The sequence below is a fragment of the Mustela nigripes genome, chromosome 11, assembly GCF_022355385.1.
Source record: "Mustela nigripes isolate SB6536 chromosome 11, MUSNIG.SB6536, whole genome shotgun sequence".
NCBI classification, from domain to species: domain Eukaryota; kingdom Metazoa; phylum Chordata; class Mammalia; order Carnivora; family Mustelidae; genus Mustela; species Mustela nigripes.
This window is the reverse complement of record NC_081567.1, coordinates 37,009,176-37,035,765: the sequence shown is the minus strand read 5'-3', so window position 1 is coordinate 37,035,765 and position 26,590 is coordinate 37,009,176. Positions and strand designations below refer to the sequence as shown.

Below are 26,590 nucleotides of genomic sequence, written 5' to 3'. Positions count from 1 at the left end.
GGGGCGGGGCGCGAGGCACGCTGGGGCGAGCCGCGCGGCCTGCCGGGAACGGGGCGGAGCGTGGCCGCGCCGGCGCGTCGAGGGGGTACAGGCAGCAGCCGCGATGGTGAGCGGGTGCGGGGGGAGGGGCGGCGGGCCGGGCCGGCGGGGGTCGACGGGGGGCGGCGGGCCGCGCGGGGTGTGGGTGGGGGTGGGGACGGCCAGCGGCGGGGGAGCGGGGGGGCCGGGCTCGGCGCTCACGCCGGCCCGCCGCCCCCAGGACGTGTTCCTCATGATCCGGCGCCACAAGACCACCATCTTCACGGACGCCAAGGAGTCGAGTACCGTGTTCGAGCTGAAGCGCATCGTCGAGGGCATCCTCAAGCGGCCACCCGACGAGCAGCGGCTGTACAAGGTGCGGCCCCGGGCGGGCGGGGACGGGCGCTGCGCGGCGGCCGCGTCGTTGGTGTAAACAGTGGCCGGAACTCCCCCGCGTGGAGGCGAGGCGGTGCCGGCGCTCGGTGGAGGGGCGGCCCCGGGGGTCGCGCGGGGGCTCGGCAGCGCGTCTCATCCCCGCAGCGGAGGGCTGGGGAAACTGAGGCTGGGCGAGGCGGCCGCTCAGCACAAGGTCAGCGGCAGAGCCGGGGTTTGAACCCCGTTGCCTTTAGGGCCCCATGGGCCCGTCGGAAGCGCACCCCTTCAGCCCCACTCCTTACTGTCGGCAAGCCAAGGGGGTCGGAGTGAGTAGAGGCCCAGCAGGCCTCCGCCAACGAGCGCATTGTCCCCATGCTCCTGCCGGTGCTCTGAAAGCCTGTCCTTTCCCCCTCAAACCCACTGCAGTTAAGTAGCGAAGATGGCTTGGGGCTTCGGGTTTCCATGGGGCAGTCCGTCCTCTTGGCCCGATTTGGGCGTCCAGCAGCATGGCGCCTCTCACCTGGGGGCCCTGGTCTGACTCTCGCTGGAGAGTGGGAAGTGGGAAACTGGCCTTTGATTCCAGACCGAGCCTGGGTTCGTCTCTGAAAGCCCCTCCTGCCGGGCGTCCTGGGACGCTTCCCTGCCGCCTGTGCTCCTTCCACGTACTGCCTTTCATGTTTTCTGGGGGTGCCTCACTTGCTGGAACCTCGAGGGTGCCCGAGAATTCCCAGCTTACCAATAAACTGCACATCAAAAAGCTCGACTGCTTTGTCCAAGGTCGCAGAGCTGGATTCAAATGAGGTCTGCCCGTAGATCAGGGACTCTTGAAATTAGGATCACCTGGAGACTTGGAAGGGAAAAAGAGATTCCCCAGTGGTAGCCTGGAAGGTTCTGATTGGAAAGTGTTGTGTGTGGCCCTGTGAATTGTGTTTGCTATGTTCTGGGGGTGCTCCTGGGCCCCATTTGGGGCCATCTATCTTCCCTCTTCTAACTTTCAGGGTATTTGCTGACCAGGGAAGTCTTTGGGACCCACCCCTTCTGGGGCCTCTCCCAAAACCCTGCCTCTCTCCTCAGGATGACCAGCTTCTGGATGACGGCAAGACACTGGGAGAGTGCGGCTTTACCAGTCAGACGGCCCGGCCGCAGGCCCCAGCCACTGTAGGGCTGGCCTTCCGAGCGGGTGAGTGGGGCTGCCAGACCAAGTGAGGACAGCCAAAGGAAGGGGTCACCGGGGAGCCGCTGGTGCTCCTCCCAGCGTCAAGGGCAGTGTCTTCCTAGGCCACAAAGCGCAGTCAGAGCATGTATTTGTTTCTCGGCAAGATTATTTAAAAAAAAAAAAAAAAAAAGGCAGAGGAGATGTTTGTAGAAATTGAAGCTTATTTCATGAAGGATTCAAACAGTCCGAGTCACGCTACCAGCTTGTGTGCGCAGAGGTCTTAGCAAGTACTGGGTCCTGTAGTCTGCGTTCTGTTTCCATTTTTCCATTTAATACTCAGTCCCCACTTTGGAGACTGGAAACAGGCAGTCCCCTGGGGTGCTGCGGTCCAAATGCAGACTGCGGGGACCTGCCCTGAGCTGAGCACTGTGCCATGCAGTGTTTGCAGCCATCACAGCCCTCCAGCATCTCCACACGCACGCTTGTGTTGTGCCCATTTTAAGGATGAGTAACTGAGTCTGAGGAGGTGGGGTCACTGCTGCTAGATCTGGAATCCAGGTCTCTGCCTGCCCCAGGAACTGTGCTCTCATGAACCACATGCCCCCTGCCTAGTGTTTAGAAACACAAGGGTGGAGGTGGCTCACTGCCCTCCAGTACACCCTCTTCTCCCAAGAAAAAAAGAGGTTTGAATTTTATTGTCTCTAGAAACTTGAACAGGGGTTCACAGCCGTGGACTCAGCCTTGTGTGGATGGCTGTATAGACTCAGGTGGTAAGTTTTTCTGGCTTCTTAGGAGAAAACTATAGTGAGGCCTGAGGAAGGCGCGTACCACCTTAGCCACTGTCAGATTTCATGAGGGTCACTGTGCCAGGCTTCAGCAGCTCTGGCTTTGGGCGCCTACTTCATGCCTCCCGTCCTCCTGGCTGGAGTTCCGACTCCATAGCGGCATGTGGCACTCAGGCCAGGCCAGCCTCACAGGTGGTGTGAGCCCCCACACACCCCGGGCCTCGGCCTGAGGGTGCTTGGCAGATGAGTATCTAAGGGGCCTCTCCTGCGGGTCCCCTCTGACCCTCCTAGTGACGTGAAGGCAGGCGCACAGCTGGTGCAGACTTTGTACAGAGGTGTGCTTGGGAGGGGGTTACGTGAGGGAACGGCGCATCTCCCATTCTGCTTCCTAAGCCCGGGCTCAGGTGCATTCCCCCAGGGGTTCCCCGGCCTCTCAAGGGCAGGTGTCTCCTGCAGGCTTGTGGGGACTCTTGGGGAGGATGTCGTGGGCCTGTTTTGTCCGCCAAGAGCTCAGAACAGAGGGAGGGCATTTGTTTTTCCCATGACCCCAGTTACGGCATTGAATATGGGGGTGACTAGCCCCTAGGCGGTTGTCACCACTGGGACAGGTGATTGTTGTCTTTATAGAGGACAGTGTGGACCAGACTAGATGTTCTTTGTTCCTCCTTTGGGCTACTTTTGTTGCAAAAATGCCCTTTGCGTGGGTAACTGTTTTCCTTAAGAGTTTTTGGAAGGGCAAGACAGAACTTTCCAGCGCAAACTGGCTGCTCAAATCAAGTGTTAAAGGGCGGTTTCCAAATTTAGCTAATCAAAAACGGAATTGTGAACGAAGGCAAGAATGGTCACTGCATATGTGTGGCTTGGAAGATGAACTAGTTAAGCTGAGCCAGGGTCCAGTTTGGCACTGCTGACCTCTGGGGGTCAGGCCATTGGGTGTCCACGGCAGGGTGGTTAAGCATCTCTGGCCACTAGGAGAGATGGCCTTCTGCCCACTCGGCCAAGTTGTCACAAACAGAACTGCCAGACGTCGGCAGCTGTCCTCGGTGGTCTAACTGGTTGAGAACCTTGAGCCAGGGGGAGAGATGTCTCCCTGTTGGAACAAAGTGCAAGAAAGGTTGCAAGTGGGGCTTACCTTGCTCTGCTAAGGCAACAGAAACCAGAGGGGGGCTTTCTGGAGCTACTGTGCCAGTGGGGGAAGCAGTTTGGTCAGTCAAGGCCATTTTGGCAAAGCGGTAGGTAAGTGCTCCTGAAGTGACACACAGTTGGGATGCAGTGACGATCTATGTAGAGAGGCTGGGGAGGGCTTCTCTGACGAGTGACGTTTGGGTTGTCCCCTTGATTTCCCCCAACCAGCCAGAGTGACAGGCTTGGGCCCAGCAAATACAAAGTCCCTGAGGCAGGAGAGAGCTTGATGTGGGAACACAGGAGACAGGTGGACAGAGGGCAATGGACTTGAGATATTTTATTCAGAGTGTCATGGGAAGCCACTGCAAGGCTTTACACAAGGAAGAACAGTCTGGTTTGAATCTAAAAATCTGTACTTGGTAGAGAGGTGTGAAAGGGACAAGGAGATGGTGGAGCTTCTGGGGTGGGGGGGACAGATGGGCAGGGGTCCCCACAGCATCCCTAGTGGGTATAAAGGGTGAGGCAGAGGACTCTAGCATGGGGAAGGCGGGTGGGCAGTCCGGCTGGGCATGTAGGGGGGATGCAATTCTAGTAGGGTCATGGAGGAGACTCACTCTGAAGAGATGGGGAAGTCAGAGGACCCCGGAAGCTGGCGCTAACCGTTCCCTCCAGCTCTCTCAACCTCCCTGTCCACCAGATGAAGCTTTTGAGGCTCTGCGCATTGAGCCCTTCTCCAGCCCACCTGAGCTGCCCGATGTGATGAAGCCACAGGACTCAGGAAGCAGCGCCAATGAACAAGCGGTGCAGTGAGAGGGCCCTGGGCCCACCCCAGTGCCCACCCCCCTCAATAAAAGAGATTTGGGTGTCTGCCTGGTTGCTGCCTTTTTCTGCGCACCTTCTCCCACTGCAGACCTCGCCCTCCCTGGGATGGGTCCGCACCCCTGCGAGACCCAACCTCAGCCCCTTGCTGCTAAGGCCACCATCAGAGACCTCAAGCTCTGTGGTCCCAGCCATCCACCCCCACCCCAACCTGCCCCTCTGAGGCCACCACAGGGGCCTGGGAGGAACCCAGAGCCCGCAGGCCAGCCTTCTGCTCAGCCTGGAGACCCAAGCTTTGAGGCTTTGTTCCTTTAATGAGTTCCCACCAGTAGGCAGGCTCATGGCAGCTTCTGAGAGGTAAGGACAAGCCAGGAGCATAAGGAAGCTGGAGCCAGTGCACTGGCTTTAGACTGGGCTCCACAAAGGACCTGAAGCCTAGAGCTGCCCAACACAGGTCCTCAGAGGCCATAAGAATGCACGGGGGTGGGGGGGCGGTCAGTAGAACAGCTCTCACCCCTAATAAACCATCTATAGACCCAATTCCTGCATTTCTCATTTTTATTTGACAGAAAAAGTTGCTCTTGCTGTACAGATTTTAAAAAACCAAAATGCCTTTAAGAAACGTGAAGAAAAGTTGGGGGAGGGGCCACAACATCACTGGGGGGGGGGGGCAGCAGAGGCCAACTCATTTCCACTCCTGCCCCTTCCTTCCAGGAATACCTCACGCAAGTTCCCAAATTCCAAAGCACTGCTCCCCAGGAACTTAGGGTTAAAAGGGGGCATCACTGCCTCCCAGGCCCTTTCTAACTCAAGACCAGGATGTCCCCAACTGTATCCTCCCCTCCCACAACTCCCATTCTCATTCCCACCCACCCCCCAAACCCCCCAAAACGTGAACCAGGAAAAACTCACAGAGATTAACATTTCACAGGAACAAAGAAAAAAGGGGGGGAGGGAAAAGAGAGAGCCCTCCCCCAAGATGCTGCCAGGGTTCAAAGGGGGGCAGACAAGGACCCCTCCCCATGGCTCTGCTGGGGAAAGGGGACACTCCCTGCAGCTCCAGAACTTAGGGTGTGGTGGAATCCCCCCCAAAAAGATTCAAGGAGACCTGCAACAGAAAAGAGGACAGTCAGTGCCGAGATCAGCCAGCAACACGGGGGCACACAGAAGGGGACCTGGCCCTGGACGCCAGGAGGACACACCTGGAGGAGCGGTGCCGCACGGGACGGGGGCTGGGCGTCTCCCTCCTGCGCTTGTGGCCCGGGGAGCGGCTGTCCCCACGCTGGCCTCTGCGGGAACCCCGCTCGCTGCTGCTGCAACAACACAGGAATGACATCAGACCGCGCGTGAGGCAACACCAACCTCTGGCACCTTTGGGCCTTGAAACTCTTCACAGGGCCGCGCTGGTCTGACGGGAGGCCCTACCTCTGCTGGTCCCGTGGCGAGGGTTGGGGTGAGGGGCGGCGGCGCTCCGCAGGTGAGTAGCTGAGGGACCGAGAGTCTCGGAGGGAGTCTATTGGCTTCCGGGGGCTACGGGACCTGGGGAGCAGAGTAAGTCCCCATAGCACCACAGTCTTCCAAAGCCACCAGCTGGCACTCAGGACCACCCCCCAGGTCCTGACCACCAAACCTCATACCACACAGGGCCAGCCTCAGACCCACCTTTGTCTGCTCACTCACCCATCCGCCCGCACACCATCCACCGAGTGCCCCAGTGGGCAGGGCACGGGGTGCAGCGGGGGAGGCACAGATAAAGAGTCCCTGCCCTTGGAGGGGCTCGGTCTGGTGGTGGAGGAAGGCCAAGGGAGGCCCACTTGGCCCCGTGTATGGGAAGCAGCCCCACAAGGACCGATGTACATGGGGCTAGGGACCCAGGGGGAGGGGATGTGGGGCAGGGTAGTCTTCTCGAAGGTGCTGTTTGAGCGGAGTCTTGCAGAACGAGGAGTTCACCAGGCGGACAAGGGAATTCCAGGCAGAAGGAACAGCATGTCCAAAGGCATGGGGTTCTCCTTAGACTGCAAGGCGCTGGGTGTGGCTGGAGCACAGGGCATGTGTGGGGGCGGGCAGGAGAGGAGAACACAGGGCAGGCAAGGCCAGTTGGTGAAGAGCCTCACACGCCATTCCCGCAGAGGTGGGGCTTTATCCTGCAGGCCACAGGGCGTCCCGGAAGGATTTGTGGAGTGGAGGGAAGTAACCAGATGTGCGTTTTAGAAAGATCCCTCTGGCTACGTGTGGAAGAGAATGGCGTGGAGGCAGGGAGACAGGGAAGAGGCTGTGGACAGAGTCGGGAGATGACGACGGTGGCCAGACTGGAGCCCTGGCAGTAGCAACGGGGAGATTTAAAAGCTAGTATCCCTGGGACCTCAGAGCAGGGAGCAGGCAGCATGTCAGGGGTGGGGAGAGGACGGAACCTAGGACTCCACGATTCGGACCAGAGCACCCACTCGGATGGTGCAGCCTTTCGCCACAGCAGGGCACCACGAAGGTTGCGGGGAGAGGAGAGCCCAACTCCTCCCACAGAACCAGACACCACAGTCCGCCTGAGACTCCCGGCGGGGACTGCACACCCAGGGTCTCACCCCACCCCTTCCATCTCAAGCCGGGCAGCACTCACCTCTGCTCGCCAGGGGGCGGCTTCTTGGGGCTTGCAGGTTTGGGCAAGACCTGAGGGCCAGGCTTAGCAGGGGAGGGGGAGGAAGTAGAAGAGGAGGAAGAAGAGGAAGAAGAGGAGGAGGAGGAAGAGGAGGAGGAGGAAGAGGAAGAGGAAGAGGAAGAGGAGGAAGAGGAGGAGGAGCTGGAACTGGAGCTACTAGAGCGCCTCTTCCGCTTGGCTGGGGTCGGCTCCTGAGGACGTCCCTCTCGAGCAGCCTCCTTTGGAGCTGGGGCGGGGCTGGGCACCCTGCGGGAGAAGCAGAGTGTCACAAGGAGACAAGCCGCCCCAGCCCCAACCCTACCTTCCTTGGCCTGGAGGAACGGCAGTGGGGGAGGGGTGCCGCAGAGAGGCCCTGCGCGCTGTCCAAGCTGAGAGCCAGTGAGTGTGTTCTCTGGAGAGCAGTGGCCCCGAGCTGACCCAACCTCTGCTAACACAAGCAACAGGCTGGGGCCCGCAGCACAAGGGATCAAGGCTAAACCTCAAGAATGTCCCTGATGGAGGAATAAGGCCCCTGGGCTCAGGTGTGGAAGTCGAGCAGGGTGGTCTCCTTCCACGGAGAGCCACAGTCTGGGGAGGCCCCTGCGTGTGCGCGGGTTGGCTGGGGGAGGGGCCGTCCTGCCTGGAGGCAGGGAGAGGGACGGGATGACCTCTGAAGATCCTTCCAGCCCAGGGAGTTCCTCTTGAGGTCTAACTGCCATCCCTCCTGCTGTAAAATTAAGTCCATTTCCTCTAGTTCTGTCCTCTGTAGAGACGGAAAACTCATCATTATCCTCTAGAGAATGAACCTTTGGAGACTTTTATCTGACCCGCTCCTCCTCCCCCTCCCACTGCCCCCACCCCCGCATTCTCTTCTACCCCCGGCTTAAGGGTCAAGGTCCCCACACCTCCTTCGAAGAGCAGAAAATCTCTGGATGGGGCTTCTCCCTCCCCCCAACCAAGCACCCCCAAAACCTGCCCCATAGAAACAGTTCTGAGAGCCCAGCCCCTCACCTCTTCAGTGCTACCTCAGGTTGAGCAGGAAGGCTAGAGCCCTCTGAGTCGCTGGAACTGGAACCAGAAGAGGAGGAGGAGGAAGAGGACGACGATGATGACGATGATGAAGAGGAGCTGGAGGAGGAGGAGGAGGAGGAACTCCGCCGCTCCTTTGCCGGCTGCAGGGCGGCCAGTGCAGAAGGCTGCTGGGCCCCAGTGGAGGCAGGTGGTTCCCCACCCTCAGGATGGGACATCCCAGGGACAGGGCCAGAGAGCATGCCGTTGTGGTCACCAGAGGACGTGGTCTTGGCCACTGTCCCAGAGGAAAGGGACTGAGACCCTGCTACAGGGGTGGTCTGGGCAAGCAAAGCTCGGGACTGGTCAGAAAAAGCAGATGGCACAGGGGACCTAGCTCTATCCTGAGCTGGAGGGAGAACACACTGTGAGGGAGCCTGGACCATCCTAGAGGCAGGAGAGGGAGCCCGCTCAGAGGTCATTCTAGACTGGCTCAGGGCAGATGGTGGGGTTCTGGAGCCTGGGCCTCCTGGCGGGGTTCTGGATCTGGCTCTGTCGAGAAGTGGTGGTGAGGTTCTGCCACTAACACGCTCGTAGGCAGACAGGGGCACCCTGGGGCTGGTAAGGTTTGCACCAGACAAGGCTGGAGCCATTCTAGCACTGGTGAGGCTTGCAGGTGCCAAGGCAGGAGGGGTTCTTGAGCTGGCAATATTCACAGGAGTTGTGGCATGTGCAGATCTAGGACCCACCAGGTTTGCAGGGGCTGCAGCCTGGGGTGTTCTGGAGCTGGAGGGATAGTTTGCAGCAGTTGGGGGTGTGCCAGAACTGGTGAGACTCAAAGCCGCCAAGGCAGCTGGGGTTCTGGCTCCTGCTAGGTTCACAGCTGGGGCTGTAGGGGTGCGAGGGTCAGCAAGGTTCACAGCAGAAGGTGCCACTGCTGTTCTGGGACTGGCCAAGTTCATGGCTGCTGCTGCAGCTGGTGTTCTTGAGTCAGCCAGATTCACTGCCGCTGGTATGGCAGGTGTCCTGGCGCTGGCCAGGTTCATGGCTGCTGCAGAGGCTGCAGGAATCCTACTGGCAAGGCTAGCAGCTGGGGCCGTTCTGAGACTCATAAGAGGCACTGGAGCTGGAACCTGGGACATTCTTGCAGCAAGGCCAGCAGCAGACATGGATGGAGGCGGCCGAGCAGTGCCAAGACTGATGGCTGTCAGGGCAAGTGCAATTCTTGACTGTGCATGATTCTCTGGCACAGATGTTCTTGGGTGATCAGGAATTCGGGGACCTGGACCATCCATCATAGAGCCACCAGGCTGCTGCAGGACAGACATGGGTGTTCTAGAGCTGCCAAGTGGTTCAAGCATTCCAGGTGATCGACAGCGGTCCAGAGGTGTTGGTGACATGCTAGGACGACTAAAGCAGCTCATTCTGGAGCTATTGAGTGCTACTGGAGGTGTCCGAGAACCAGAATGATTCCTTGTTGCTGGAGGACTAGCAGAACGTGAACGGTCAGAACTACTTCCAGATGCAGAACGCCTTCGGATGGCAGGAGGAGATCTTGTTAAGGACCGTTTGCCCCGAGTTGTTCGTGGAGTACGGGACCTAGAACGGCGGCGAATGGCAAGTGGAGAGCGACTTCGAGAACGTTTGCGTGGCAACAGTGGGGTCCGAGACCTAGAGCGGCGCCGAATAGCTGGAGGCGTTCGGGATCGAGATCGGCGGCGTGTCACTGGAGAGGTTCGAGAGCGGGACCTCCTGCGATTTACTGGAGACGTGCGAGATCTAGATCTCCTACGAGTAACTGGGGATGTTCTAGATCTCGACCTTCTGCGAGTAATAGATGTTCTGCTTCGTGATCGCCTCCTGGTTACTGGTGGAGTCCTAGATCTAGACCTTCTTCGGGTCACTGGTGGAGTTCTAGAACGGGAGCGCCGGCGTGTCGGTGTTCTGGACCTCGAACGACGGCGGGTTACGGGTGGCGTTCTAGACCTGGATCGTCTTCGACTCACTGGGGATGCTCTGGATCGAGATCTTCGTCGAGTCACTGATGTCCTGGACCTTGATCGTCTCCGACTGACTGGTGAGGTTCGAGACCTGGACCGACGGCGGCTGACCAGAGGTGTTCTGGAGCGGGATCGCCGGTGAGTGGCAGGAGAGGCCCGAGATCTTGAACGTTTCCATGGGGCTGGTGAAGTGCGTGAGCGGGACCGCTTCCGACTGGTTGGGGGTGTCCGAGAACGGCCTCTTCGGCGTCGGGAAGAAGTTCGGGAACTCTCCTGCCGGGCAGGAGACCTTGAGTGGTAACCAGAGCCTCCCCTCCTCCGACGAGTGACCCGAGACCTTGACCGGCTCCGCTGTCTTCTCCGAGAGGTTGACTGAGAAGATCCAGATCTATCTCGACGTCGAGTCGTTCTGGTTTTCTCCCTCCTTGAGCGGGAACGGGATCTCTGGAGCCCACGAGGCTTTGGCGAAGGAGAACGGCCTCTCCGTGAGGTTGTCTTAGCACGTGGGGATGAAGCTGAGCGCCGGCGGCGTGAGGATCTCGACTTTTCAGCTGGCTCTGGGGAAGACACTGAAGGACTTCTTCGGCGTCTTGGGGGAGTTCTAGAACGGGTCTCTGGTGAGGACGACGCAGAGCGGCTTCTACGAGAAAGTCTGGCCTTCCTGGTCAGCTCAGGAGATGATCGAGAGCTGCGACGGCGAGGTGGAGTACGGGACTTGGTCTTGGGCTCTGGGGAGGACCTAGAGCTTCTTCTAGCAGTTCTGGATTTGGGTGGGTGTTCTGGAGATGACTCTGAACTGCTGCTTCCTTCAGGAGAAGGGCCTCTGCCTTTGCTTGATGAACCCGATCTGCTTCGTCTGGGAAGAGCCCGAAGAGCAGGAGCCTTGGGTTCAGGAGAGGAATCAGAACCACTCTGTGCCCTGGGTGCTGCTCTTGGCTTATCTTTAACTTCAGGAGATGAGCCAGATCTACTACGCCGAGGAGAAGGTCGCGATTTGCTCTCAACTTCTGGAGATGATCCAGAGCGACTCCTCTCTCTGAGAGGCACTCGTATCTTAGCTTTAGAATCTGGAGAGGAGTCTGACTCACTTCTTTCTTGAGGGGATGCACCTGGTTTCCCATCAAGTTCTTGAGAAGATCCAGATCGACTTCTCTGACCAAGCGGAGTCCTAGCTACAGTCTTCTGTTCAACTGAGGATTCTGATCCACTTCTCTCTCTCTGGGGGGTGAGACACTTGTTGTTGAGCTCTGGGGACGATGGTGAACGACTCCTTGGTCTAGGAGTCTGAGGCAAAGCTTTTGGTTCTGGAGAAGAATCACATTCGCTTCTCCCCCTGGATGGTGTTCTAGGTATATCTTTCATTCCAGGAGAGGACCCAGACAAGCTATGTCTTGAGGGAGTCCCAGACCCATCTCTAAGTCCTGGAGAAGACCCAGACCTGCTTCTCCGTGAAGGGGTTCTGGGTAAGCCATCTTTCAGCTCAGGAGAGGCAGAGCTACTTCTTTCCCGAGACGGTGTTCTGGGTACTGCATCAAGTACTGGTGAGGAAACACTCTGATTCGAAGACATTCCCGCTTTTTCCACTGCATCAGGGGATAACTCAGAACTGCTGCGTCTAGAAGACCTTGTAGATTGTTCTTTAAGGTCTACAAATGGATCAGTCTCCAGTTGATTAGGAAAAGATCCATTCAAATCTTCTTTGACTTCAGGAGAAAACCCAGTATTCATTTCTGCAACAGCACCCGAGTTTCTAAATTCTAAAGGTGATCCAGAACTATTCTCCCTTGGGGGAGAGTTAGACAGTTCTTTATGTTCTGGAGAAAAATGTGGCCCACTCCAAGTTGAGGGCACTACAGGGCCTTCTACTTCCAAGGAAGTCTGCGACTGGCTTTGGTCAAGAGTCAGCGACATAGTGGGTCTTTCTTCTATTTCAGGAGACGATTCAAAGTTACTGCCAGCCACTTCTTTAAGTTCTGGAGACAGATGGGAGAGGACCTGCTTTGAGGATTCTTCCGATTTCTCTACCACCTCCATTAACTCTTCATCTTGGCCTGGCTTAGCTAACACACTTTGGTCTTTTGGATCTGGAGATGATCCAACACCACCACCTCTTTCCCTTGATGGGGTTTTAGGCATCTCTCTGAGTACTGGTGAGGAATCAGGCTTGTCCTGCACTGGAAGAGGACTCGATTTGTCTCTTGGTCTAGGAGAGGACGCAGTCATCTCCTCCTGAAGGAGTAAGACTGTTTTCTCTTTCGATTCAGAAGGCTCCAATCTACTCTGCCCCACAAGAGATTTAGAGTCCACTGCAGGATATGGGGAAGAGTCAGACTCTGACTTGCTCTGCTCAGGAGACATTCCAGATTTTAGCCTAGGACTTGACAATTCACTTCCTTCTTGTTTTGCCGGAGATCTGGGGGCCGGCTCAGTGACTGGAGATGAGGACCTGGACCGGCCACCTTTAAGAGGTGTCTGAGATTTGCTCTGCACAGATGGAAACTCAGAGTGACTCTGTTTCATTTCGGGACTTGAAGTATCAGACCTAGGGTCTGGTGAAGTTTGAGATTGTCCTTTCTGTTGCAAAGAGGCAGCAGCAAAATACAGCTCTCCTGGTGGTGTGTTAGCCTTTACTCCTGGACACAGAGAGAAGGATCCAGAACTTTGTGCTGTTAAGTCTTTCAATTTCTCTTGGGAACATGGGGACTTTGATCCACAAATATTGTGCCCCGATGGAGTTTGGGGCTTGGACTTAGGGTATGGCGAAGTAGACCCTGAGTGACTTTGTCTTGGTGGCGTTCCAGGTTTCACTTTGGTATCTGGTGAGGAGGACCTAGAACGGCTGTGTCTTTCCAACAATCTAGCTTCCACCTTGGAGCAAGGAGACTCTGATCTGCTTTGCCTTGGAGGTGTTTTAGATGTCACCCTGCTAGGACTTGGAGAAGAGGAGCCAGAATGGCTTAGTACGGGTGACATGACTGCCTTCACTTTGGGTTGTGGAGATGATGACCCAGATCGGCTCCGTCTTGGAGATGTGCTAGATTTCACTCTAGGAGGAGAGGACCCAGAACAGCTAAGTCTCGAAGGGGTTGCAGATTTCACCTCAGGGTCAGGTGATGATTCTGAACGGCTCTGTATTTGTGGTGTTACAGATTGTTCATTTGCCTGGGGACTTGTTACAGACCCTTGCCTTGGTGGTGTTCCAGACTTTACTTTAGGTTGAGGAGATGAACTGGAACAACTTTGTCTTGATGGTGTTTTAGATTTCTGATTAGAAGGAGGAGAAGAACCAGAACGACTTCGCCTTGGTGGCGTTCTAGATTTAGCTTTTGGTTGGGATGATCCAGAGCGACTGCGCCTTGGTGGTGTCTGAGACTTCTGTTTAGGACATGGAGAGGACCCTGAAAGGCTTCGCCTCAAAGACAAGCGAGATTTTGCTTTGGACCGTGGTGAAGAGAGAGACCTACTCCGCCTTGAAGAAATGCGAGATTTTTTCATTTCAGGGCTTGAGTTAGACCTGCTCCTTCTCTGTGACGTTCTGGATTTGTTCTTCCGCTCTGAAGATGAACCAGATCTGCCTCTTCTTTGTGGCGTTCTAGAGTGAGATCTTCCCCGTCTAACCACACTTCTACTACGAGATCTTCGTCTTGCAGGTGTCCTAGACCGAGACCGTCCTCGTCTTGCCGGTGTCCTAGACCGAGACCGACCTCGTCTTGCAGGTGTTCTAGACCGCGATCTCCCTCTTCTGGCTGGGGTTCTAGAGCGTGACCGCCCACGTCTTGCTGGGGTTCTAGAACGTGACCTGGCACTTCTCCTGGCTGGTGATCTGCTACGAGACCTCCGTCGTACTGGTGATCGGGTCCTAGATCTGCGCCTAGCAGGTGTTCTAGAGCGAGACCTACCCCGCCGGGCTGGTGTTCTAGAGCGAGACCTACGCCTGACAGGTGTTCTGGATCGCGATCTCCGCCTGGCAGGTGTTCTAGAACGAGACCTGGCCCGACGGGCTGGCGTTCTAGAACGAGATCTGCCCCTAGTGGCTGGGGATCTAGAGTGTGACCTGCCTCGCCTTGCTGATCTAGACCTGCCTCTTCTCTGGGTATTTCTGCTTCTAGACCAGCCTAGTCGCTGAGGAGACCTAGAGCGCCCACGTCGCTGGGGGCTTCTGGATCGTCCCCACCTCTGTGCAGACCGGGACCTACGCCACTGAGGGGATCGGGACCGAGAATGACCTCTCTTGGTAGGGGTTCGAGACCGAGAGCGTCCCCTCTTAGTAGTGGTAGGGCTACGGGACCTTGCCACCCTTCGAGAAGGAGTATGAGAATGTGATTTATCCCGCTTTGCCCGGCCATGTGAGCGACTCTTGGATGCGGGAGAAGAAGAAATCTCTCGGCGGGACCCAGGAGCTGGTGCAGGTTTAGGACTTTCAGGGGAAGAGCTCGCATGTCGAGAAACTTTGGTAGGTTGAGGGGATGGTGGACAGCTCTCTGAAGAAGACTGGGCTGGTTTCTCAGGAGACTTAGGTAGTGAACGGCCCCTGGGTGGGGAAGCCTCAGATGGGGGGTTCACTGGCTCCTGACTTAAGGTGGTTGTTTCAAGGGGTTGTGGGGAGCCGCCATGTTGCTCAGCAAGGAGCAGAGTGGGAGCAGGTGGTTCTGGGCCTGTGCTGCTCCTTTCCGGAGAGGGGCTAAGTCGAACTGCAGATTTCTAAGAGTGGAAAAAAAAGTACGGATAGGAATGTAAGCACCAAAACTTCGTATCACCTGTAAAAGCACAATGTCCTTCCCAGTGAAATTTTTCTCTACACATCCTTATTACACCAGGTGGTCCCTTTCCTCACCACAGGCCATCATTCATTAATAGAAGATCATATAAAAAGACAGTGAAGATAACACAAAAGTATGGACAAGCTGTCACTTTAAGTCTTATTACCTACAAAAAAACCACAATAAAAACAACTAATGCATGACACTGTGTAACAACCATAACAAAATGCTATGGAAACACACACACACAAAGGCACTTTTTTAAAATGGAGAAACAAAACGGTTTCCCAAAGCAGGAGGCATCTGATTTCACCCTTGAAAAAGAATGCTAAAATAAAGAACAAAGGCAAAGACTTGAGAACAAAATTTATGTAAGAACAAGATATATGTAAGTAAGACAATGAACTACAGAAAACAGACAGAAGACTAAGTTATAAACACTTTTAAACATAAAACAAATTTTTCTGGTGATCCACCTTGTTTAGAAACCTAACTGTGGATGACATGGAAAATGAACAAAAAAGAATTTAGCAAAGAGCAATTTATGTAATAGCAAGAAAACATCGTGACTAAGGCTCAATGAGAATAACCACAGAATGGTAGGTACTGAAAAGACAAATGTAGTAGTGTTTTCAAACTGCAGGCAGCAAGCCAGGAGGTTGAAAACTCTTAGTTAACTACAAGCAGCATTTAGCAAAATAAAAAACTAGATAGATCTCAAGGAATAAGGCTAAATTAAAAAAAAAAATAAAATTGCCCAAACTGTACATAAATTGTAAAAAAAAAAAAAAAAAAATGCTGATGTAAAACCTATTAATAACCACTTAGGTTTGAAAAACGTTAACTTTAAAGAATGTGCAGATGCAAAAAAGAACTTGATGAGAAATGCACAAAAGAGAACTAAATTCATTTTCAAAAACTTCACTTCACACACCCATCCTAAACCTACAACCCAATAAACATCCACCAACTCACTAACATACCTCCTTGTCTTTGTCTTCATGCGGACTGCTAGGCTGCTTTGTAGAGGGCTCCGGGCTGCCAGGCTGCCCTGTGTTGGTGGTACCTGGTTCCTTAGAAGGTGCATCTCCCTCCCCTCGCCGCCCTGAAACGGGGGAAGGACTTCGCCCAGTCAAGGCAGTTGTATGGGTTTTTGCTGCTGCACTTCGAGACCTGAGGAAGGTAATTGAGGGCAGGGAAGAGGAAGGAAATCAGCTCAGGGGAGAACAAAATACCCCCTCCCCAGCTCCCATCCACCTTTCCTGACTGTACAAACCCTCTTCCAAAAAGCCTTCTCTTACACACATCACTCAAATCACTCATATGGAAATTCAAGTCCAATTCACTTTTGTCTTTTTCTTCCTAAAACGGTTCCCCAAAAAACATTCTCCCTCTACCCCTTTATTCACCTCCCCCAACCTCCCCAAACCCTCCACCCTGCCCATTCCCTACCCACTTCATTCACAACTCACCTCTGAGCCCACCTCCTTCAGGAAGCCTTCCCCGATTAAGGAAGCCAGGGTAAGGATTCCTTCCTCCCCCAGACACCACGAACAAACCACCACCCCCCCTATTCTGGCAGTCCATATACATCAGAACAAAACAAAAAATAACAAAATAAACAAAAACAAAAACAAAAAAAAAAAAGAGAAGGGGAAATGTATATGTCTGTCCATCCTGTTGCTTTAGCCTGTCAGCTCCTAGAGGGCAGGGACCGTGTCTTCCGAATGGTCTGTGCAGCGCCTAGCACACCGTGGGCGCTCAATAAATATTAAATTGATTAACCCACAAGTCCCTCTCCCTCCCTTCCTCCTGGACCACCCCTTACCTACTGCGGGAAGTATCAGAAGAGGAAGCAGAGTCAGCAGATGTTGAACGGTGGGCCCGGCGGCTCTTGGGGGCTGGTGTTGTACTTCGAGACCTGAAGGAAGGTCACAACTCACTGTCACACTTGTACTGGATTCTCCTCATCCATCTCTCAACCCTCCACCATCAGTCAATGGCATAATTAATTCTTCTCTATCCCCCACCAGGTAGCCTTTACATACTTGCTAGGCCAATTAACTACCCTCTAATCCACACAAATTCACTCACCGCTTCCTCTTCTTGTCCTTAGATTTACGTTTGCTCTTTGGAGTGGGAGACCTGACAATATAAGTGAGATTATTAAAAATAATCATTTTACAATAAAACCAAAATAAAAATGGGAAGAATCAGCGAAATTTTATCAGTGCAAGATCAAAAAATTGAGCTAAATTCCAAGAAACCTCTTGGAGAACAGGCAATGCCAATGGGGCTCACCATTCCATACGCCACTATGCCCCTTATGCCCCAAAAAACTCTTACCTATGCTTCCGTTTTTTGGATTCAGACTCTGACCTGTCAGAAGGGGAAGAGAAAAGAAAAGAAAAAAAAAATGAACCAATACCTCTGTCTGGACTCATCAAGCTTCTCCACAATCACTCCACATACTCCCACCTCATACCTGTGCTTCTTCTTCTTAGAGCTCTTCTTCCTCTCCCGTCGAGGAGAGCTGCTCTCTGACCTGCTAAAGATGGGTTTAAAAACAAAGTCATTCTGCTCAGCTCCTTCCCTCACCCTCCCACTTACAATTACCCCCAAAAGGAGGCTTTTTAAAATAAAAGGCACACCAGTTTCTCAGACTTATTTACTCTCCAAGAAGTGTATCTCTAGCATAAAGCAACAAATCTCAAAATAAAAAAGAAAATACAATTTAAAATATTGCTGGTTAACTCTTAGTTGACAAAAATGCAGAATCAACCTTTCCCCACTGAAGAAACATACATATTCATTCCCCAACTGAAATCAGAATGGAAACTCCATCTTCCCTGATTCTTTTTAAAGATATTATTTGACAGAGAGAGAGAGAGATATCACAAGTAGGCAGAGAGGCAGGCAGAGAGAGAGAGAGGGGGAAACAGGCTACCCACTGAGCAGAGAGCCTGATGCGGGGCTTGATCCCAGGACCCCAGGATCATGACCTGAGCCGAAGGCAGAGGCCCAACCCTCTGAGCCACCCAGGCACCCGCCCATCTTCCCGGATTTCTGTGACAACTCTCACCTGCTTCTCCATTTCCAGAAAGAGAAAGAAAACGACAGGATTGGTTCTCTGGCTATTAGAGTAACTTCCCAACTAACTTACCGTCCTCTATCTTTCTTCTTCTTTTTCTTCTTTTGCTTTGGGGTTGGTGAGCGGGAACTGCTGGACTCCCGGACAAGGCTTGGGGAAAGATGAAATGAAGCAGGGTTAAGTGCTACGACAAATTTTAAATATTTCAACTTCAAAACAACAGAATCTCAACAGTTTGATAATAAGCAGTCCAAAAAACCCCACAAAAACAAAAACCAGAGTACTCAGAATCAAGAAAAGGAGTTGGCATGGGTGTCTTGGCCTTAAGTACCTGTAAGGTTTAGGGGGCTCTGGAGCTGGTTGTTTAGCTTCTCGAGCACGACGCTGAGGATCAAAAGAGCTGCCATCCACATAGGAATCACTGATGCCAAAGGCAGCACGGAGTCGCTCATTTTTCTTTTCATTCAGTTCGGCCAACTGGTGAGTCTCAGTTACCCTATGGGAAAAATAAGGCAAAGGTCAGAAGGAGTTAGCAAAGAGCAGAGTGATATTCACACAACTGTAGGCAGTCCAATGGGACTGGAAAAAGAAGATGAGGGCAGGGGAAAAGGACAAGATAAGGAGGATAATATAAAGAACTACTTGGCGTCCAGAGGAAGTAAGAGACAGTGAAAAGACTCACGCTGGCCGCTGTCCTGGGGTCTCTTCCTTGCCCCCAGGGTTCACATCCTTCTCCAGCAACATGAGTCGAAAAGTAGCCACTTTTTCCTGAATTTGCTGTTCCTCGTACCTAAAGAACAAATCCCTTCAGGGTTAAAGCTGGACTAAGCACTTTCCCCAGTCCCAGGTTTACAGCTTCCTCATTCCCAGGAGGATCCCTTCCCTTTCCATGCACACATAAAACTTTTCACTCACTGTCACCCAAAGGGCCTTTCTCTTAAAATCTTTCTGATCTTTTCCTGTTATCTTTCTTCTGTCCACTGACTGTAGCCTCTAGAACAGTGGATTTTAAACATGCCACACTCCAGGGGCCAAAAGAGAAAAGTTAAGCAAGTTCTAGGTTCTCCTCCCCAACTTCAACAACAGGTATTTCCTGAGATTCCAAAAGTACATTGTGTAAAAAGGGTGCCACTGCTCAAGTTTGAAAACCACTGCTCTAAAAGGTTTTCTGCCTGACTACACACCCTTTCCAAAATTTCACTTCCCTACTCAACCCATGATCTCCTCTTATCCAGGTATTATTCCAGTTCCTGTTTCCCTGCCTTCAGTACGTTCCAAGGCCTCAATCCTTAAATCCATTTACCTTCCTCTTCTCTACCAATGACAACACCTGTCAGAGCTTATACCTCAACTCTTATCCTCCCTGGTACCTGCTTCCCCACCTCTCCCCTTAAAGCACATTTTTTGTCTCTCTCCAACTTCCCTCTTTTCCCATGTGCCTCCACCTAAATAACTCATACTCCCTGAGGCTTCCTCTTGTCACAGTTTCCTCATCTCCCACCCTGAGCTGTCCCTTAACTCCTTTCCATTCACTAGCTCCTTTATCTCCTCCCCTCCGTTGAACTCCTCTACAGGCCTCTTTTCAACCAACCCTAAACTCCCTACATCCCATCTAATTTCCCCCAGCTCTGCACTCACTCAGTGCTTGGCTCTCCCCCAGCCCTCCCCTCACCCCTGCTCTTCCATCATCTCCTCCAGCTCGAGGCATCGCAGCTCCACGCGCCGCTTGCGCTCGTGGTCCAGGATGTCAGGATTAGGCCGCTTCACCAGGGCAGCCTCCAGGCGCCGCAGTTCCTCCTCTCCCTTGTAGTCAGGCCGCTCACCCCGGCGGCCCCGCACCAGGGACAGGTTGCGCTGGACGTAGCCGTTGGTGCCGCTGCCCCGGGGCGTCGGCAGCCCGATCCCGTTGTACATGGCCCCGTGCCCGGGGGGGCACCACCGCTCCTGAGGGGGAGCGGGATAACACGGGTCAGGCCCCTGACCCCAAACTAACCACTTACCACCACCCAAATCCTTGTACTCCTTCATCCCTATTTCAGCATGAATCTCCACGCTAAACCTCCTTTAACTGCATAATCTTCCTGGTCTAACAAAAACCCTTCCTCACCCTTCCCATACTCTCCATTAAAATCACAGCCCAGCTCTTACAGCCTTTTCCCCCAAAGGGCAAGAGCTATTTCCATTTCTATTTGCACCTAAATGTTCTTCTTTTCCACACTAAGGAAACAAGAAACCTGCTTCTCTCAAATTTCTCCACATCACCTCTTTATTCTCCAGCCCCAATAAGTACAAGAGATGTCTCCACCAACTAATCTAATCCCTAACATCTGGTGTCTGAGGCCTCCAAACCACCACCACAGATCTGTGGCAACTAAGGCCCACGGTCCAAGTTCAAAGATTCTTCTAAGAGCAGACCTGAGAATTTCAGACTACCCTATTATGAAAACAAAACAGACTGAACGACCCCTATGTACCTGACCAGGTGGACTGACTGGCTCCTCATATAAACCAAGTGTCCTGTACAGCCTCACGCTAAAGAAAAGGCCAGTATGCGTATCAGAAACACATGAACCTTGAATACATAATCTTCTTGTACTTTACCTCCCAGAAGGAAGGGGTCATTTCTTGGATCCCAACTATTTACAAGCGCCTATCCACTAACCCACCTGTATCTTATTCCTTTGATTTCCTTCCCAACAAGATTTCTTACATGATTTGCAGCTCACCCAAGTCTCATTAGCTCCTCTTAAACATCACCTGTTTTTAACTCAATGCTCTGAATACATCAAATCAGCCTTCTCTGCTCCAACTGTTCCCATACTGTCTACATTCCTTGCCCTAAACTTACTCAGAAGCCCCCCCCACTCTTTATACTCCCCCTTCACTAACAAATGTCAGCTTTCCCTATCAACCCCTGTATCTCACTCACTTCCTAGAGTTTCTCTTCCAGCCTTGCCTTATCCCTCTTCATTTCATCTCCACACCTTCTACCACGTTCTCTCCTTTCAACCTGTCCCAACCTCCAGCATGGCTCAGAATGAGCCCTCAAGCCCCCATTCTTCTGGTTACATTTCTTATTCACACATACTCTATTCCTTTTCCCTACTGTATACACTTTGTTTCTTCCCCGATCTCATCCTGTTGTAGACAGCTTCACAAAGCATAAATATGAGGGGAAACTACCCCAAGGAACAAGTGGAGAGATTAAAAGAGATAAAATTGGATAAAAAATAAACGGTATGTTTTGAAAATTCCAGAATAAAAAAACACCATACAAATACCTGGAAAAACATACTAAAACAAACAACAACAAAAATTTAAGTACGGGGATACACTGAATGGAAGGAAAATTGCCCAATTCCAGAACTGCTTGTACCTCTATCCCCAAACTCTAAAGGCTGGATCCTTGCCCAACCCCAGTAGCACTCAAGAGGGCTAAAAACAAAGAGAAAACTACACTAAGGTAAAGCAGTCACAAATAAGGCTTAATCTATGAAAAGAAAATGGAAATGCACAAAAAAAGAAAAATCTCTTTACAACACACAAAAAAATCAGTTTCTGTACCTTCCAACCTTCCCTTCTGCTTTCTCAACTACCAATCCTCCCCACCCTAAACCTAGGTCCTTCTTTGTCTCTCTAAAGCCCACCTAAAATTTCTGCCCCCCTTAAGGGATGCTCTGACAGCCTAACTACTCACCCACACTTCCATACCTCACACAAAAATCCTCCCACTCCCTTAGAAGGGAAAACTGGTAGCTGCTAAAAGAGTATTAAAAACACAAGGAACTGGGGTGCCTGGGTGGCTCAGTGGGTTAAGCCGCTGCCTTCGGCTCGGGTCATGATCTCGGGGTCCTGGGATAGTGTCCCGCATCGGGCTCTCTGCTCAGCAGGGAGCCTGCTTCCGTCTCTCTCTCTCTCTGCCTGCCTCTCCGACTACTTGTGATTTCTCTCTGTCAAATGAATAAATAAAATCTTAAAAAAAAACAAAAAAACACACAAGGAACTGGAGAACTTTTAGGGAACCCCCCCAAAAAAACAACGCACAGCTTCCGATGCAGTCCTCAAAACACGAAAAGGTTAAGACCAAAGGGGAACACCCCCCAACACACACACAGAAATCACCCAAACCAATTAACTTTATAAAACAGGCATCCTTAACTGGGTGCCACGCTGTGAGCATCCAAGTCACCCAGGCCGAAGTCAAAAGAATAAAAATAAGCTGCAAAGCAAGGCAACAGGATTTTTGTTGGGAAGTTAAAATCACGACGCCAAACTAACAAAGAGATAGACGGCAACCTGGAAATTCAATACTGAGACACTCAAGAAACGCACCAGAAACAAGGACGTGGGTGTGAGGGAAAAATGGACCTAATACGGAAGCTCCTAAGAGGGCATTTCGGTAGCTAGGTAGACGCTGGGGGAACCCCACATCTGAAATAGTAGCTCAAGACGAGACCTAAAACCACACACTTAAAAGGCAACGAGACGCTCTTCCCGATTCCTGGCACAGACGACATCTTAGATAGCCGCGAGTGCGGACGAAGGCTCCGGAGAGCTGGGTGCCAAGGCCTACATCGGCGCCCAGCGCTTTCTTCCCCCAAAGAAGGGCTCCAACGGCCTCCCCGGCTTTAGCACAACTTTCAAGACGACGATAAAAAGTGGAAAATTTTTTTTAAAAATTAAGAAAAGCACACATTCTGCCTTTACGTACCTGAGCCGAACGTCTTTCAAAAAAAAAGAAAACAAAACCAAACCAAGATTTGGAGCTCTCCTCGCCCTACCAGTTCGTGACAAACGGTAACGAGTCTGAAGGGCCCCCATACGCGGGGCACCGAGTCGAGGCCTCCCAGCAGCGGCGGGGCCGCCAAGGCCTATTTTCGGCTGCGTGGCGCCCAGGAGTCTGGGAGGCTCCGCGCCGGACCGCAAGCCCGCGGGAGGGACGGGGAAGCAAGAGGCCGGCGAGACTCGGGGGAAGAGATCCAGGAACAGAGTCCCGCCGCCGCCGCCGCCTCCCCGCCGAGAAAATGTCGGAAGGGGCAGCCGCGGGAGGGCCTCCTCGGCCGCACGCGTGGGGGAGGCGAGAAGCCGAGGCGCGCGCTCCCCCCTCCTCGTCGCGAGCGCGCGCGAACCCGAGAGCAGTCGGCGGCGCGAGCCGTTGCCATGGGGGAGGGGGAGAACAGTAAAAGCCCGCGCGCTACAGGAACCGAGGGAAGACGAGAGGGGGAGGGGAGGCAGGCAGGCGAGGGCGTCCGCGTGCGGCGAGCGCGCGTGCGCGCGGCGGCCTGGACCGTTCTCCGCGCGCTTTGGCCTCGCGCCGGGGGCCGCCGCCCCTCCCCCACCCGGCTCGCGCGCTCCCTCACCCTCTCACCCGCCGCCGCCGCCGCCGCCTCCGCCCGCCGCCTCCGAGGGGGAGAGGTGCTGCCGCTGCTCAAGCTCCCGAGTCCCTCAGGGCCTGGAGCTGCCGCCTCGCCTCGCTGGTCCGCCCGCCTCAGCCGACACCGACGCCTCCTCGCTTCCTCAGGGGCCGCAGCGGGCTCCGACTGCGCCACTCGCACCCCGCCTGGGCCACGCTGCACGTCAGCACGACCAGCTAAGCGCGTCAGCACGCACCCGCGCGCGTCGCAGGGCCCGCCGGGAACCGTAGTACGCCCTGCGGCGTTGTGCGCAAGCGCCGAAGTCACATCGGGAACTGTAGTTTCTTAACACCCGAGGGAGGGTCAACGCCGCTGCCAATGAACTACGAGTCCCTTCGGCCAGTGCGAAGAAGGGCGGGTGAGCGGCCCGTAGCAGGCCACGTATTCCAGAGGGTTTCCGCCGGGAGGGGGCGGGGCACAGAGCCTCGCGCCACATCGAGGGACGGTAGCGCGCTCCCAGCCCCCTCACTTTCGACCCAGAGCACTCTGGGAGTTGTAGGTCCTGCGTGCCGCGGAACCCGTATGTGGCGTCGGCCCGGGACACGGCCGCCATTTTGTTTCCCCATGTTTGGAGTTGATGGTCCGAGGCCAGCGACAGAGTTGTTTAGGTGTGAGCACCGCACCCCCGCGGCGGCGTCGCACCCGGCCTTCCGCACCTGGGAGAAGCCCCCGCAGACCCCAAGCAGCGGGCCAACACCTAACTTCAGAGCCCAGGTTCAGGGCCAGGGCCTGAGGCGAAGGCCACAGCAGCTGGCCGAGGTGTTAGCAGCTTCCACGCTGCAGACGGTGCCAGACCGGGCTGGCTGCCCTTGGGGATGATTTTCGTACTAGTACCTCGGGGTAAGGCGGCCGGGCTGCGACGCCATGTTCTCCTACGGAACCCGCATCGGGCTCAGCGTGTCAGGGCAGAAACATCACAAACACCCTTAATTTTTCACCCCATGCAGTATGTCCCTCGTGACCTTTTTAGAGACCGGGTTTTTTTTTAGCCTGAGAACCAGCTGTGCTGTCACAAAGCAGAGCCGAAACCAGCCAGACTGAGACCCCGCCGCCTGCCCGCCGACCTTGGGCTCGCCCTTGGCGGTGCCGGTCATGGTGGCGGGGTCTGGCATCCTCTCGGGGACCCGGTGGGCGGCAGTCCCTTCGGGTTTGGGGCTCTGTGTTGGCTGTTAGCAAATTTCCTTTTTAACCTGCCCAATCTCAGGAGCTGGAACGGGAAGGCCCCCCGGTCCGTGTGGGAGCGCCGGCCGCCCTGGCCTTGTTAGAACCCTGCTCTCCTGCAACCTGGGCACCTGCAGATCCCGCCTGCATGAGCGGAACCCCTCTGAGTAACCCAGGGGACCCTGGCGGAGCCTAGTTCTGCACCCGAGCTGGCGGTTTCTTAGAACCCACCCTGTCCAGTGAGATCTCTCCTCAAGGATGACCCTTGCCAGTATTCATCCGTTGTTCTATCCTGAATTGTGTCCATCAGCGCGTTTAATTGGCTGCTCGGGACCACCCCCTAGATAAGCGGTCAACCTTTTTTATGGCGAGAGCAGTGAATTCTCTAACGAGTCCACAGCCCAGTTTCCAGTATCAGGAAAATAAGACGGAAACAGTACAGTAACCCGCAGACCTTATTTAACTGTTGTCCCTCAAGTTGGATCTGTCTGATGTTTAGCCTGATGTCAGGGTCCATGCTTTGGGCAGGGGGGACCACGGAAGTGATGCTCTGTTCTCTGCATAGCGTGAAAAGGTATCTGCCTTCCAGTGTTCAGGTGTTTAGGAAAGGTGGTCAGTATGGTTTCTCTGCTGTGCACTCAGCGTAGCTGTGGCATCGTTACCTCCTGCAGAACGGAGCCGGGAAACGGATAGGATGCACACATGCACGAGTCAACACCGTCTTTAATCCCGACCCAATCCTGCTGGTTCATTCTTTGTTCTCCCACTCAGTATTTGTAAACCCGTTTTCCAGTCCGGAGGGACATGGTTTCCTTTATTTGTGGATTGAGTTTGCCAGAATTCCAAAAAGTAGCTTCAGAATTTTTCATCTGTATTTGGGGGGTGTGGCGGGGGGGCAGGAGGGAGCCTACCAGTTCCAATTAGAACTTAATATTTGTTTAGATTCTTTTTGTCTTTAGCCCGGTGGCCTATGCTCCAAATATTACTACGTTCAAAAGTTACTTGAGGGGGCACCTGGGTGGCTCAGTGGGTTAAAGCCTCTGCCTTCGGCTCAGGTCACAATCCCAGGGTCCTGGGATCAAGCCCCGAGTTGGGCTCTCTGCTCAGCAGGGAGCCTGCTTCCTCCTCTCTCTCTCTCTGCCTGCCTCTCTGCCTCCTTGTGATCTCTGTCTGTCAAATAAATAAAAAAAATCTTAAAAAAAAAAAGTTACTTGAGTTACTGGTTTTGTTTTTTCTCAGCCTTGAGTGTGTTTATGTTATTCATTTGAAAGAATGCTTTGGTTTATTTGTTTCTGTTTGTATTAAATTTGGGGATTTATTTTTCTCCCATCCTTGAAGATTTTATTTTATTTTTTCAAATACATAAAATGATAACATAGTTCCAAAAGTCAGGTCTGGACAAAAAGGTCTATTCAAAGAAATGGCTTCTCCCAAATTCTCTCTCTTCATTCAAGTCCTGCCAACTGCCTTCTGAAATCAATGTCCGTCCTCTTTGGGTTTTCTTTCCTAGGCTTCTCTATACTCCAGTGAGGAGGCAAATGTTTATTTTCTTAATTCCCCTTCTTTTGTACACAAAGGTAGCACGTTATAGATACTTCTTCACACATCCCTTTCCTCGCTTAGCAACAGAGCCTGGAAATCATTCCACATCAGTTCACAGAGCTGTGTGGATGGATTTCTCATTCAACTGCGCTTCTCTGTATGAACATCTAAATTGTTTCCAGGATTTTGTGATTACAAGCTGCCATGAGTAACCAGGTCAGAGGTATTTTCATATTGAGGATGTACCTTCAAGGTAAATTCCTGGAATTAGCATTGCTAAGGCTAATGGTAAAGACACAGGGGGCGCCTAGGTGGCTCAGTGGGTTGGGCATTCAACTCAGGATTTTGGCTTGATTTCTGATCTCAGGGTTATGCCCCAGGCAGGCTCCTCCCCACCCCCACCAGTGGCAGGTCTGCTTCTCTCCCTGTTCCTCTGTCCGCCAACTATCCACACACGCAGCCTCTCTCTCTCTCTCTCTCTCTCTCTGTCACTCAGCCTGTGCAAGGAATAGTGGGTGAGTAGACCTGGGTGGTAAAATAAATAAATCTTAAAAAAAAAAAAAGAAAAAGAAAAGGTTGGGGTGCCTGGGTGGTTCAATGGGTTAAAGTCTCTGCCTTCGGCTCAGGTCATGATCTCAGGGTCCTGGGATCCAGACCCCATGTCAGGCTCTCTGCTCAGCGGGGAGCCTGCTCTGCCCACCACC

The 26,590-nt window shown here is 53.4% G+C and overlaps 2 protein-coding genes across 14 annotated transcripts; one reads left to right on the top strand and one right to left on the bottom strand.

Annotated features, from left to right (window-relative positions):
• The first annotated feature begins 15 nt into the window (after positions 1-15).
• Positions 16-4,326, top strand: ELOB (elongin B). Its single transcript, XM_059415599.1, has 4 exons — positions 16-106; positions 260-394; positions 1,468-1,573; positions 4,157-4,326. Exons 1-4 carry the CDS (start codon positions 104-106, stop codon positions 4,267-4,269), a joined length of 357 nt encoding a protein of 118 aa, XP_059271582.1. The 5' UTR covers positions 16-103; the 3' UTR covers positions 4,270-4,326.
• A 492-nt stretch (positions 4,327-4,818) lies between these two features.
• Positions 4,819-23,366, bottom strand: SRRM2 (serine/arginine repetitive matrix 2). 13 transcript variants are annotated; one of them, XM_059415584.1, is made up of 15 exons: positions 23,130-23,365; positions 19,442-19,713; positions 18,452-18,559; positions 18,101-18,265; positions 17,842-17,919; positions 17,164-17,226; positions 17,025-17,057; positions 16,773-16,823; positions 16,507-16,599; positions 15,662-15,851; positions 7,922-14,619; positions 6,893-7,177; positions 5,704-5,817; positions 5,481-5,591; positions 4,819-5,386 (listed from the first exon to the last, which is right to left on the bottom strand). In XM_059415584.1, exons 2-15 carry the CDS (start codon positions 19,681-19,683, stop codon positions 5,377-5,379), a joined length of 8,241 nt encoding a protein of 2,746 aa, XP_059271567.1. In that variant the 5' UTR covers positions 19,684-19,713; positions 23,130-23,365; the 3' UTR covers positions 4,819-5,376. The 13 variants fall into 13 exon arrangements, with proteins under 13 accessions (XP_059271567.1, XP_059271566.1, XP_059271568.1 ...); XM_059415583.1 differs by having other exon boundaries at positions 23,138-23,365; XM_059415585.1 differs by having other exon boundaries at positions 5,481-5,588; positions 23,138-23,365.
• Positions 23,367-26,590: the final 3,224 nt, after the last annotated feature.

Bases quoted from the DNA above. Each gene is read 5' to 3' on its own strand.
- SRRM2 (XM_059415584.1), bottom strand. From the start codon at position 19,683: ATGTACAACGGGATCGGGCTGCCGACGCCCCGGGGCAGCGGCACCAAC. The intron at 17,227-17,841 runs GTAAGTTAGTTG...ACCCATCTTTAG, and splicing joins AAGAAGAAAGATAGAGGACG to CAGGTCAGAGAGCAGCTCTC. The intron at 5,592-5,703 runs GTAGGGCCTCCC...GTGTTGTTGCAG, and splicing joins TCGCCACGGGACCAGCAGAG to CAGCAGCGAGCGGGGTTCCC.
- ELOB (XM_059415599.1), top strand. The intron at 395-1,467 runs GTGCGGCCCCGG...CTCTCTCCTCAG, and splicing joins ACGAGCAGCGGCTGTACAAG to GATGACCAGCTTCTGGATGA. The intron at 1,574-4,156 runs GTGAGTGGGGCT...CCTGTCCACCAG, and splicing joins AGGGCTGGCCTTCCGAGCGG to ATGAAGCTTTTGAGGCTCTG.